At 36.3% G+C, this 13936-nt stretch overlaps 1 protein-coding gene and 1 non-coding gene across 2 annotated transcripts in view; both read left to right on the forward strand.

Moving 5' to 3' along the window:
• The window catches only part of Smp_165340 (retinaldehyde binding protein-related), a gene marked incomplete at both ends in the record, with an annotated part of 21650 nt that extends 12404 nt beyond the window's left edge, over positions 1-9246 (forward strand). Inside the window, 6 exons of the mRNA XM_018797152.1 lie at positions 748-919; positions 2776-2834; positions 2892-3088; positions 5134-5263; positions 8080-8160; positions 9047-9246. Coding sequence (XP_018652223.1) covers positions 748-919; positions 2776-2834; positions 2892-3088; positions 5134-5263; positions 8080-8160; positions 9047-9246 — 839 coding nt within the window. The remainder of the gene's footprint in view (positions 1-747; positions 920-2775; positions 2835-2891; positions 3089-5133; positions 5264-8079; positions 8161-9046) is intronic.
• A 396-nt stretch (positions 9247-9642) lies between these two features.
• Smp_tRNA_02327_Gln_TTG.1.1 lies at positions 9643-9708 on the forward strand. The gene has a single exon. It is a non-coding gene (tRNA).
• Positions 9709-13936: the final 4228 nt, after the last annotated feature.

Below are 13936 nucleotides of genomic sequence, written 5' to 3' on the forward strand. Positions count from 1 at the left end.
TATTCGGGCCGCGCAGTGTCTAGCCACCTAGACTGGTGGCCACATTGCAACTTGATCGATAGCATTCGATCAGCACTAAGAAGGACTTGACATGCATGACATTGATCGCCACCCAGTGATCAATTAATTGTGACTACATCTCAGTCCTACAGGAGGTCGGTCACGGCCAGGGAGCATCAGTTCCCTCAAGATTACAGGTACACCTTGCTGACGAGTGTCAAGTAGCACGAAACCCGGGTCCAGGGTTTCCTGTTGACCACCTCCAACCACCATCTTACCTCAATAAATAAAGAGTTCGAAATCCTATACAGATGAGTTATTCTTCATAATTTAGTAAAAGATTATGAAAGGTGTTTATGATCATCATGCGGTATATACCACTTATATCGACATAATTAGTATATAAAACCAGGCAGAAGTGGAATACTTGGCAGCAGAAGTTTGGAAATATCGAATAGAAAAGAACCGGAACAGAGAGTAATTATTATGCCAATGAAGGACCGATGAAGTTTCAGACAACTGATGAAAGATTTGGTTGCCTCCACCTGTGTTCTTTCTCATTACAATCATACTTTATCATTGAACTAATAAATAATTAACACTAAATCAGTAGGAATTAAACCTTTTATAGAGTGATTTATCATTAACAATTTAATGTGGTATGTTTTTTGAATGTTATTATTTCTATTGGTGACTTTACCCAAATATTTATCTTCCTTTTCTTAAAAAAATGTTTAAAACACGAAGATGATGCTTTCTTGCTTGGTTTTCTACGTTATGCGCATTATGATCATTCGGTTGCACAGAAACGCATTGATAATTTCTGTAGTATACGTTGTTTAAGTAAACATGGGATTACAGAATGGTATAAGTATCCGAAATTAACTGATCCCATTGTAGACGTATATTTAGATGCTGGGTAAGTGAATAGTTTTTCTCATGATAGTTGAAATTGTTTAGTTTGCAATTTACATCATAAAATGGCTAATTAGTCCAAAGGTTGGGTGCTCTCTCTGAGGCCCGAAAGATCCTAGGTTCTGTCTAAAAAGAGCTTGAGGATCTCCACCGCTCAAAAGTCCACATCCTTGAAAGAAATAATTTTTGACAGTTAGCTCTTCATTTTACACTGACTGCCCCCAAATGCCCTGGTACGGCCGAGAGTGGGGAGAGTCCGCTCTCCCTCTCCAAATGCTCTCACATGGCCACGCAAATATATAGCCTCTGCCAGGGAAGTCCTACTCACTGCCTTCTCGTGGTGGGGGTGTTGTTCACGAAATTGAGAGGACGAAAAGAGAATGTCCGGCGCTTTAAACAGGTTGGTGGACGAGGCGAGTCCACCTAAGGGAGTTGGAAAACCCTGATTCCAAACCAATGGTGCACATGGGCTCCAGTATCCTGATGGAACGAATGGCGAATGAACCTTCTGCTGGTCAACGGCTACCATGGGACTGCATCTCCTCACGATGCTCCACTGCCTTGTGGACTAGACCTCCAGGTCAAAGGCTCGGGGTGTGGCCCCCTAAGAAAACCACCTGTTTCAGTTTGGGCAGCTGGACAGTATCACAGCCCTCCCACAAATCAAATGAGATTTGTGAGTCGCATATTTATCTGGTGCTTTTTTGTACCAATATTTATGTGTTTAAATAAATAATAATAAATAAATTTACACTGACTGATGATTAGTCGAAGAAATTCCAGTAGTTCACTCCTATTTGCAAAAATCTCAAATAGGACAGGCGCTTCATCAACCAATTTAAGTTTTGACTTCAATATGACTAGTCAGACAGATACGCTATTGAAGCATTCAAATTATACAGTGAACAAATAGATGATTTGTAGCCGATATTAATAATGAACCAATATCAGATGAACAATCGGTGGTAACTTGATTTCATGGGTTCTTTAATATGTAACTGAACGTATGATGTGTGTATATTTCTGTTTTGTCTGTCTGAGCATTGAAAGACTGAGATTATCGTTCCTGTTTTGAATAATTTACATTTTCACTAGCTATACCAAATATATTGTCCTACAAACCATGGTAATTGGCTCCTGACAATAGGTGAATAAGTAGTACCTGATACATTACTGATCACAAATTGATCATAAAAGGTGATGATATGCAATCAGATCAATTAACAGATTCTTCAATAAATCATTGAAAACCGATTTGCATTAAGTAGATACTTTATTTTTTGGATTTCTCGTTTAAAACTCCTAAAGAACTCAAAAATAGGGTCTCCGCTTCTCATGGTGAACATGGTAACGTCAATTCATTTAATCAGAAATCAGTAGTCTACATTTCCAACTCCAATCTCTTTGCCAAGTGAATACTAACGACTAGTAAGTTACTGTTTCTCTGTAGATTCAGACAACTTCGTAAGTCAAAAATCCCGATGAGAATTTCACAACATCCATCTTGGCGATGACAACTCATAATGAAAATTACCTTTCAAATATGTGAAATCTTCACTGAAAAATTTAAATGATCAATAATTGAGCCTAAGGTTGTATCGCGACCTAGATTTTTATTCAATTCCAGTCATCACTCAGGTATTACAATGACAACATAAGAAAAAATAAAGTCTACCAATTACTTCATATTAATTACTCATATTCATTTGGATACAAACCGTATATCTTTCTAAGAAATGTATTTCCTTTTTTGATCTGTTTCTTATGGTCATTGTACATTGAATGTTTTAATTTGAAAGTTTCTTGTTTAAGATTTATCAATCATTAAAATGTATATCTTATTCGTTCTTTTTAAATCAGCATTCTTGTTCCATTGGGTATCGTAGACAGTGGAGTACACATTTTTATACTCAGGTTGAGTAAGTTTCATTTAAAAAATATATTTAATCACTATGGCAATAAATAATTTTTTATAGAGGCTTGGCAACCTGATCTTTTATCACAAACACAAATGAGAGCTTTAAACAACATGAATTTTGAACGTTTTATTTTGGATGAACGATGCCAAATTGGAGGAGTCGGTATTTTCATTGATTTATCAGGAACAACAACTAAACAAATCAGTGAATGGACTGATCCAAGAACAGCAAAAAGTTCTATGAAATTATTACAGGTAAATCAATCTCAAAAAAATGATAAGTATTGGTTATTTTTTAATGATAATGTCTTTAATGAAATATATAAAAAGATATGAACCCCACTCCTCACATTATCAAATTTGATTTGCTTAAAAATAACAATAATTGTAATCATATGCTGACTACTGATTAGTTTCATGGTTAAAGTTCCCTGTAGAACAAATAAAGTCAAGATTAAGGTAATAAATCATAGATTACATTCGGTAATAATTTATTAACACCACAAGTTGACTAAATCTACCAATACAGAGCGTTAATTCAAAACTATTTCGGTAGAAGAGAAAACGAAAGGTTCTGTGTTCCTACACTCGTGTATCTGCTTTGATGACGAGTCTCAAACGAATATAAAATATTTAATGGTCGAATTTATGAGTCAATTTAAGTTAGACCACCATGAAAAACCTGAAAGCACAGGACGGCCATTTCGTCCTAGTATACGACCCCTCAACAGTGCGCATCCACGATCCCGCAAGCAGAACTCGGACCCAGGACCTTCGGCCTCGCGCGCGAACACTTAACCTCTAGACCACTGAGCCGACATCCAACGGTGTTAATGTCCAATGTCGACCAGTCCACGATAATGCGCGACCTTCCACCATTGTTTTCAGTAAGTAACTGCTTCACAACAGACACGGTTGAAATCTACTGGTCATGGCATCTTACTAGAACTCCATGAAATCCATCTTGAAGCCAGTCACCAATGACCATATGATGATTATTGTCAGAATGGGGGTTTGTGGAAATTGTAGCAACTTAATAGTTGTCCACGTCTCAGTGATTTCGAATTCTCATTCAGCTGTTGGGAGTTCGTGATGAGAATTATTCAGAAATATATATACTACTGATTAACATAGGTTTTTTTTACAAACTATTCACAAGGTAATACATTAGCCAAGTCGGAACGAATTCCAAACTCAAACACTCCTGTTAAGTGATTTTAGGCAGTTGCAAAGAAACTTTAAATAGAGGTTTCTTGATGGTTATAACTTCAATCTTCTCTGAGAGGATTAATCATTGCCTAACATTCCTAAAGGGGACCAAATGAGGCTAACAGCTCAGTAGTAAAGCATCTGACCATGAAGCTGGGGGATCATCGTTTCCTTAAATTCCCAGATGTTATGTTATGACCTATGGTAATCAGTAAAAAACCTTAGGTTTCCTGCCAGTTTCCTTCGAAAAGTTAGAATCCAAACGTATTGCAAGCAATTTTACTTATACTGGTGGCCAAACTGATTGATAGAATTCAACCAATACCAAGGATTAGACAAACATAACGTCGATTACCATTCAGTTATGAATTAGCATGCCTAATTATCTTTCTACACTATCACCACAGTAACACAATTGGATTTAACGGACTGATATAAAGCCTCATTAACTAACTATTCATTGCTAATAGTTGCAACTTCATTATTTTATGTAATGAAAGACTATATCAATCAGTAGTATTTCAATGTAACCTATAAGCTATATGTCAAAGATTCTCAGTTGACTCCTCGTTATGCATTTATTGTATTAGATGCAGCTTACAATATTGACAAGTTGATTTTTAGTATGAGGTTATATAAATTGTTGAATTTCATTAAATGATCATCTCCCATTGTGTTCGGTGGGCACCTTCCTCACATCCAACAGAGGTTGTCTCCACTGGTTACGGCTTCTCGCTAGAACTCCGGAAATTTCCCTTCAAAACAAGTCACTGGTTACCACATAATAATTTTCAGTATGGGGCTGTGGGGATTGTTTAATTTTATTGAATGAATTCATTAACCGATTTAAGTTAGGCCACCAATCAAAACCTGGAAGTACTGGAAGGTGTAGGGGATAATGGATACTCACTGATGAGAAGTCTCATACTAGAATAAAACGGCTGTCCAGTGCTTCCAGGTTTTCATTAATGGTCTAACTTAGATTAGTTCATAATTTCAAGAAAATTGATAATTTATGATCTTTGCTTTTATCAACACTGATTTATCATATAAATAATGAATTATCTCTGTTTGGTTTTTATTTATTCTAGGAAGCTACTCCTGGACGTACTAAACATCTTATATTTTATAAAGAATCAAAAGCATTCGATATAGGTTTCAAAGTTTTTGAATTTTGGCTAAGTGATAAAATGAAACAACGAGCAAGTTATATTCCTCTTAGTATTTTACTTTTTTTCTTGATATTTTCCTTTATGCTATTCTTCTATTAATTAGGTGTACAATAATATTTATAATTCGACGTAGTGTATTGGTTGACCAATAAGTATCATACTTTTAACTGAATAATTGATACAATTCTGACTGTTTTTGGCGCCAGTTCCCTGAGTTCATTGGTTACAGCTTTTGTAGTTCACCAGTAATATGTAACAAGATAAAATGTTTGTGCAAACGTTTTCTTTATTTTCAATATAGTCTTGATTGTGATCTGGCAATATGCCAGTTGATAATCTTATGTGAATGGCTCTGAGAAGAGTTCCCGAACATCAAACATATCCTCGTATTTACTAGTACAATCCATATATCTTTGATTCATGATAGCGTGAAAAGATAGAAGGAAGACACTTTTTTCAATTGAATGCAACGGAGAAAAGGGATCAAGATTTTGAGTTGATGAGGAGAATTCAGAGGTTCGGGATCACGAGCAACTATATGATCAAAAATTATGTCAAAGGAGAAGACAATTAAAATAAACACAGAAACAATAACAGGATAAGGGTCAACAGTAAACTGTTAAAATCAAGGTTGATTAAACAAGCTACTAGTTATAAATCGAGAAATTCAAATAAATCACTTCTGTTTGGAGTTTTGCTGATAATGTTGCCTAGAAAAATAGTAAAACCTTTATATATGGACCATCCACTTAAGAGAACTCAACGCTACTTAGAAATCAATCATATGCCCAATAGTGACTGGCTCCATGAGGTAATTCCTGGAGTCCTAGTGAGAAGTCGTGGCCAGTGGAGCTAATCCATGTCAGGTAGAGACAGGTATCTACCTCAGTACAATAGATTTTGGTCGCGCAATTCCGTGGATTGGTTGGGGTTAGACATTAACACCGCTGGATGCAGGCTCAGTGGTCTATCGGTTAAGTGCTCTGGCGCGAGACCGGTAGGTCCTGGGTTCGAATCCCGCGAGGCGGGATCGTGGATGCGCACTGCTGAGGAGTCCCACAATAGGACGAGTTGTCCGTCCAGTATTTCCAGGTTTTCCATGGTGGTCTAGCTTCAACTGACTCATGATCTTACCTATATAAAAAAAATTACTAAAATCTCCACAAAACCCCCTTGTGACATTTTAGTTTTTTCCTATGAAAAAGATTGCAAATTTATGTGTTAGCAATAGTGATAACCTACTTGACTGATTCGAACAATAAGTCATCTATTACTCCCTATTGATCAAATTTTAACGGTAATGTATACAATATAGTAATTAAGCTAAGGAACTTAACAGTACCGTTTACTCTGTTTGCAGTTTCATTTTTACCACCCCACTCTCGTAGGTTAACAGTCTGTCAGAAAATAGTTCAGTGATTATTGAATGATAAGGATTTGAATCTCATGAACTGTATCATTTCAGCCAAGATTATAGATATTATCTTATTGACAAGTATTAACTAGCACCAAAACAGATCCATACCTTAGTGTTCCAATGAATAAAAGAATTGTTAATTCAAATGTATTTCAGCTAATAACACTTTTCACTATTGTATCTACACATAATTTTAATACAACCAGATTATAAGAATTAAAGATGACACGGAAAAAGCTTTCAAAAAGATACCTGGTTTAAAACAAATCATGCCGGAAGAATATGGAGGGTGTAATGGTCCAATTAAAGATTTAATCACTAAAAAAGGTTGCCGTTTTTTTTACTTTAGTTAATTACTGTTTAACTGTGTTTTTCTATTGAATATTATTGAAATAAATATTGAGGTAGTATCTATACATAAGAGTTTAAATCATACTGAATTCATTGATCACAGTGGTTCAGCGGTCCACCTGATCTCTACATTTAAAACCTATATTCTATAACTTCAGAGAACTACTCATTTAGCTACTGCATAACTGATTTTGTTTCTCATTATTATGTACAATTGATTGTTTGTAAGTTAATCTATTGGTATAAAATGTAAGATTGTCATCTTTCTAAATGAAGGTGGATATTTAGTTGAAAATAGGTTTAGTCTAGTTTGATTAGGTTTTATACACACTCAACCACAGTCTATTGTGCTATGCACTGATGGCTAGCATAAAAGCATAATGAAAGGACTGGAGTAGTCAAATCAAAAGACTAACTATTTATTGGGATGGAGTGAGAAAATGTAGATTTCTTGATGTACAGGTATCAATACCAAGGTTGGACATGATAGTTCCAAATAAATTAAACATTGGGTGAAGAGTTAATAATAAATAATTTTTTGTTATATCCCATTGAGTAGAAAAATTTTATTTCTGACGTTTCGTGACTTAATGCAAGCCACTTCTTCGGAGTAAATAAATAACCGAAATTAAATTAACACACGTTTATATAGTACAAAGGAGACAGTGCATAAATAATTTAATTTCGGTGATTTATTTACTCTGAAGAAGTGACTTGCATTAAGTTACGAAATGTCGGAAATACAATTTTTCAACTCGTTGGCTTACTTATTTACGCCTGTTACCCCTCGTGGAGGAGCATAGGCCACCCACCAACACTCTCCATCCAGCCCTGACCTCAACAATCCTTTCCAGTTCTTTCCAGTTGTTATTCATCCTTTCCATATCTGCTTCTATTTCTCGGCGTAATGTGTTCTTTGGAATTCCAATTTTCCGCTTCCCTTCCAGATTCCAAGTTAGGGATTGCCTCATGATGCAGTTTGGTGATTTCCTCAATGTAACCAACTGACTGATTACATTGAATCTCAAAAACCCATGTTAAATAACAATCATTTGTGAGCTTTTCCTTTGTCCTAACCTCAACCACATAATCTAAAGAGTATAAAAATAATACGAATAATAACAAAATATATTCTAAGAATAATTATAAGATAAACTTTAATTTACAAGAAGGAACAGGTTGATACAAATAATAATCGAACATTTCAAAAAGAAGTAAGAGTAAATCATCTGAAGAGATGTTCTTATTGAACATTTGTAACAACGATGTTAACAAAATAAAAGTGATAGCATCTCACTGTACAACATTTTGATTAGACCATACACAACAACAGTCATCAGTCCTGTAAACAAAGAGTTGTATTTGATATGTAGTGTAAGAAGGAGATAAGTACGCTAAGAAAATGATGTAGTTACAATGTCGTAAGTGTTCTGAATGTAATTTGTCGTATAGGGATCATTAGTTAGAAACTAACATTTTCTTAGTAAGCAAACTACTATGTTATGTTTGCGAATGAATATTCCAGCGAAGGGAAATATAATTCCCGCTTCAGGGTAGAAAAATGATAAAGATAGATTTCTAGATTCAAAAACTAAATAATATAGTACCAAATTCAAGGTAGAGTGTAATTTCGTTGAAAATTCTCTGTACACTTTGTTGCTGAATACTTACTGAAGGATATCAGGAAGAAGTAAGTATACAACTCATTAATTCATTATATTGTTATTTAATGCCGTTCGATCTACTGACGTTGTAAGTTTTATACACATCTTTAGTTATTGACTAACTAATATAAACTACTGCTCATATCAGCATATTGAAATTTGACTATTAGACAGATAAGTGATTGATATATAATTCAGTGTAACTGTGATATAGTTACCGAACCACTGGTTGAATTAATGATCGGGCCTGTGGTGGGTTTGTTTTTGAGGCATAAATAATTTTAGCATGTTGTGTCAATTTACATGTTGTCCATAATAAAAATTGAAAACTTAATCTTTATCATCATCATCATCATCATCTTAAATTGTTGTTTTTCTCTATTTCTCGCTTTTTTTAAAGCTTTAGATAAAAGAAACTTCAAGACATTTTACTCACAGACATGTTGCCTAAGTGTTATAAAAGTCGATGAATCTAAACGTCCACTTTCTGCTCAGAATACATGCGAGAATATAATGATATGGAAAGTACTACAATGGGTAATAAGGCACATTTATTTCACTAATCCTGATGATTATAACCTACATTGCTGTGTTAGTTAACATTGAATAAAAGACAGTGATGTTTGCCATTTCTCCTCGGGCCCCCCTTCATTTGTTTTTGAAATTCTGGGATTTTGAAATTTAAAGTTTCCACTAGACACCTTAGGGGTTTTATGTGCTTCATATTTCTCATGTTTAAAAGAAGAGTATTTATCGAGGGTTGATAGTGTCATTCCTTAATTCTAAATAAATAAGATTATATTTTTCTAAGTTGAAGATTTCTAGACTAAAGAGATGATTTAAGGGTGGATGTCGAGGCAATACGCACAGTATGCACATATGCCAATTAGAGACTGATCAGTTGCAGTCCTAAACACATCGATGGGAAGATCCAAACAAACAATACTAAGTGAATTCAAACTTCACCCCATCGCACAAGCAAGTGGCTTTCAGGACTCAGTGGCCGAGTGGATAACGCGATGGCGTTTGAAGCGAGGGTACTGGGTTCGAGTCCCAGAGTGAACATCAACTCTGAGATGCAGGTACATCCAGCTGAGGAGTCCCAAATAGGACAAAACGCGCGTCAAACTGGATTCCACTGCTAGCCACTATCCATCTCTAAATATAACTAAGTTACTGAGTTATACATTTTTCTCCTTCATATTATTATCCAAATCATTCTTTACTGTTGAACATATCTCAGCCTCGGAAAATCAATTTCTGAATGTTAAGTTGTTTACCATGACTAGTCAATGTTAGGGATTGTAACGAGGATTACTCCATTAGTTTCGTGAGTTCAGTACACACCAAAGTTTATCTATCACCTATTATCACTGTAACTTAGCGATCGTTTTCGCCAAACAAATCGTCGATCCAGTAAGATTCAACCTTTCCTCGAAGCGTACTGAGAAAACAAGATAGCCACACCACCAAGTTAGAGTGGAACGGGGTTAGGGGCCAATGCTCAGTTTTGCTTTAATGTATGACACACATAAGTTAGACAGTTACACTACTCCAATGAACTCGGATAAATTGAGACTATTTGTCAAAATGTATGATGAAGCCCACTTTATTGATCACAGGCTTAAAATCTACAAAACTACACTTAGAGCAAATAAAGCGACCTATATTTATCTTAACGAGAAAATTTTAAGCCACCTCCCATTCATATAGCATGTTAGTGTGTTCCTGAATGAATCGTAAAGTAAGACCTATTTCAGTAAAATATGGAAATAAATAAGTTCCTAGACCTGAAAAAGCGGAAAGGGTTTTTCATTACTGATAACGTGGATTAAAGTTAAAACGCACAGGACGAAGAACAGTGAATCCTTTTAGACTCTCCTAAGCAACTCACTATCTTCACCCACAAGCTTACTGTAACCAGATTCCAGCAGAGCAGATCCAAACATTTCTTGAAAAAAGACAAGTTAACATGAGAGTAAATCGCATTTTGAGGACGACCCACTAACGTTTTAGAAGGATGAACCATAAATAAAGGGTTGTGATATACTTTCTTGAGACAATTAAGGGTAGTCGAATTCGGTATGCTGACTGGCGATTTCTAGGGCTGTCCGATTCGTATCCTCATAGTCACAAATTAGTCCCAATTGAAGCCAGGCTGAAACCTGACTTTGAATTTTGTAGTTTACATCAGTTGCTGGATAATGTAGAAAGGGTTTATAAATTGGGATGGACATCCTACTGTTAGGAAAAAACCGTGTCCGTAAGCCTGAATCTATGCCACTACGTGGCCCTATTCTGAATCTGAGAATCTAGAGGTTTCTTCCTCTAAACATCAGAAAAACAAACTGTCCCAGATATATACTGTTATATCTGGCCGATTGTGAACGCTATATTCGGGGGATAAAACATATGTATATATATATATATATATATATATGGCAAAAAATAGTGGGGTGTATATAAATATTCTGAGGTGTTTATTATCTTAGAACGATAAATTTTTAGATGACCACACCAGTTATTTTATAGTGAAGCCTAGGCTGTGGTGGTGTTTTTCCCTCAGAGTAAATTTCATTGTTTTGATCGTTTTTACGTATCAAGGCTACCATTTTCACCATAATTGGATTTAATTCAGTTAAAGTATTCACCAGGGGTATCACTTTTGTTTTCCAAAGTATTTGACCGTCAGTACTTTTGAATATATTGTTCCTATTGTAGCTGTAAATAAATCCCCAAAATCAATAACTCATTAAGTGTTCGACATTGGATGCCGACCACATTGTTTTAAGTGGACTTGTTTAACTGAAAGCGTTCGGTCATGCATCCGCACCAGATCACGTTACGACTCAGCGTGGGAAACAGCTCCTACGTTCACTAGCCAGATTAGAGTAACCGCTTCTCGATATATTGATAACGCATCAAATATATCTTTCCTACCTCTTCGCATCTGATTGCTGATTTTAACCCAGTGGGGAACGATTCGAATATAGAAGGTGTCAAACTAGAATACTGGTCGCATCTTCACTATTATATTTGTTAGCACTTTTGGTTCTAAGAGTTCACGGTTTTCCACATTTCTGGTTATCAGTTCCTATTGTCTCTGGGTATCGTTTACGTCTAGCTTCTTTTGAAAACCCCCGATCGATGACTGGACGGTGAAAAACAAATAATCGCCGACGCCTAGACTGTCGGTACATTACGGAAAGTGACATACGGTGAGACGAGCTTAAAGGATAATGCCACGAAGTTTGCACGAATCTAATGCCTGTGGCTTTCAAACGATTTAGCAAAAACAGTTGGGTATGGTTGGGTTGTTAGCGCTGCTCAGACGCAAACAGCTTGCTATCCGAGGTCATTTCAGTGGTAAATGCTGCCAAAAAGAGTATTAGCAAACATAGTCGAGACACACAGAACAGTACTCCCTCGGTCGATATATAAATTTATGTAAATCCACCTCAAATAAACTCAGTATAGATTCATTCACATGGATTAAAAGAGGAAAGACCAACTTTAAAGAGGTCTGACCTAAATGAAAACTCAAGAAGGAAAGTTTCTTTTGTCCCCCATTTTACAAATGGCAGCCAGCGGGAAACGCCTAAAAAACCTAATCGTGAGGTTGGGTCTGTTTCTAGCAGAAAAAACAAAAACCTGACCATCCAAGTCATCGGTAATCATTCAGGATCTCACAGTGTGTTTAACGCTACTGTGGTTTCTACTCCAACGAAATTTGGTAAATGTGTACAGGTCGAGAATAAGAAACGATATAAGGTTATTCAAGAAAAGCAACCTTCCCCAAAAAGTAGCTGAGGAACGAAAGACTGATCATAGTGACAGGTCAGTTATCTTCCACAGAGTAAAGGAGAGTAAAAGCTCAGAATCAAGAACTCATTTTGAGCATGACATTAAGTTTATGAAACAGTTACTAAATCAGCTAATGCCTCAAGATATCTCCGGGATCACCTTGCTAAAGGTTTATAGACTAGGCAGCCAAATGAACTGGAAACAGAATCAAGCCAGGCTGCTCAAAGTAGTATTTAAATCTCCCAATGAACGGGACTTAATAATACGGAATGGATATAACCTAAAGTTGTCAGTTTTTGTTCGTAAAGACATTCCGCTGGCAGACTGTATGAAAAAACGAGAAGCTAAAATAGGCTTCAGATCTGTCACACAAATGCTCGAAGCTTGCTCAATGGGCTACCGGAGCTAGGCGTACAGATTGACTCAACCAATCAGGATATAGTCGCAGTCATAGAAACTTAATAGCATATCTCATTAAAAGAAAACGTGTAAGTTAGTTAGTTGCCGCTTGAAACGCAAAGGACAGGAGCTGCTGATTGGTTTGATCTACCTCAATCCAAGTTTTGAGGTGAATAGGGTCTTGCTAAACCGTCTCAATACTTGGTCATATAGTGGTCGATGTCTCATCCTAGGAGACGTTAATGCACCTACGGTAGACTGGAAAGATGTGAAAACAGAAAATTTCTTCGAACAGGAACTAGTTGATGTACTTTTCACATGTACCCTAGTGCCACATATGAAACAAACGACTAGGTACCCTACGGACTCTGATTCATCCTTACTAGATCATATATAGACTCACTATGAGGATGACGTTGCGAACCTCGATAACATGCCACCCACGGGTAAAAGTGATCATGCGGTTTTAACTTTTGACTTTTATTTAGTTGTCAAAGACGATCATACGTCTGGAAAGCAAATACAGAAGATATTATACACTCACCATCCTCATTAAATTGGAAATTAGAGCCAGAGCCCCCAAGCTTGAGATGTATTTCGAAATTTGTACATGGAATTCACTGCACCCCACATCCCTTGGGCTACAGCAAGAGGTCCGAGGAACTCTCCACCAAGGTTCAGTAGGGAGGTTCTTTCCCTTCTCCGTAAAAAAAGAATGTAGGAGAGATCTAGGTCGCTGGGTACTGATGAGACAAAATCTCAAAATCGAGAGGCTTGAAATATTTGTGACTCGGCTCTTAGCAAGTCCAGAAGGTTGTACAAAGAAAAAAAATTAAGGAATCAATGGAATGTCCCATACTCTTGATTTCGTATATAAAACAAAGAACTAAGAGAAGAGGAGATATTCCAGCACTATGAGGAAACAGTAATCTTTCATTATTAGTGGAGGACGACCATCATAATGCTTAGATATTCTCAGACTACTTTGGCAATGTATATACCATAGAGGCATTCTTTTCGTCGGTTCATACAAACCCCCCACACACACTGGACACTATGAGAATCAAATAACTCGATGACTATGGTC

The sequence above is a fragment of the Schistosoma mansoni genome, chromosome 4, assembly GCF_000237925.1.
Source record: "Schistosoma mansoni strain Puerto Rico chromosome 4, complete genome".
Taxonomy (NCBI): domain Eukaryota; kingdom Metazoa; phylum Platyhelminthes; class Trematoda; order Strigeidida; family Schistosomatidae; genus Schistosoma; species Schistosoma mansoni.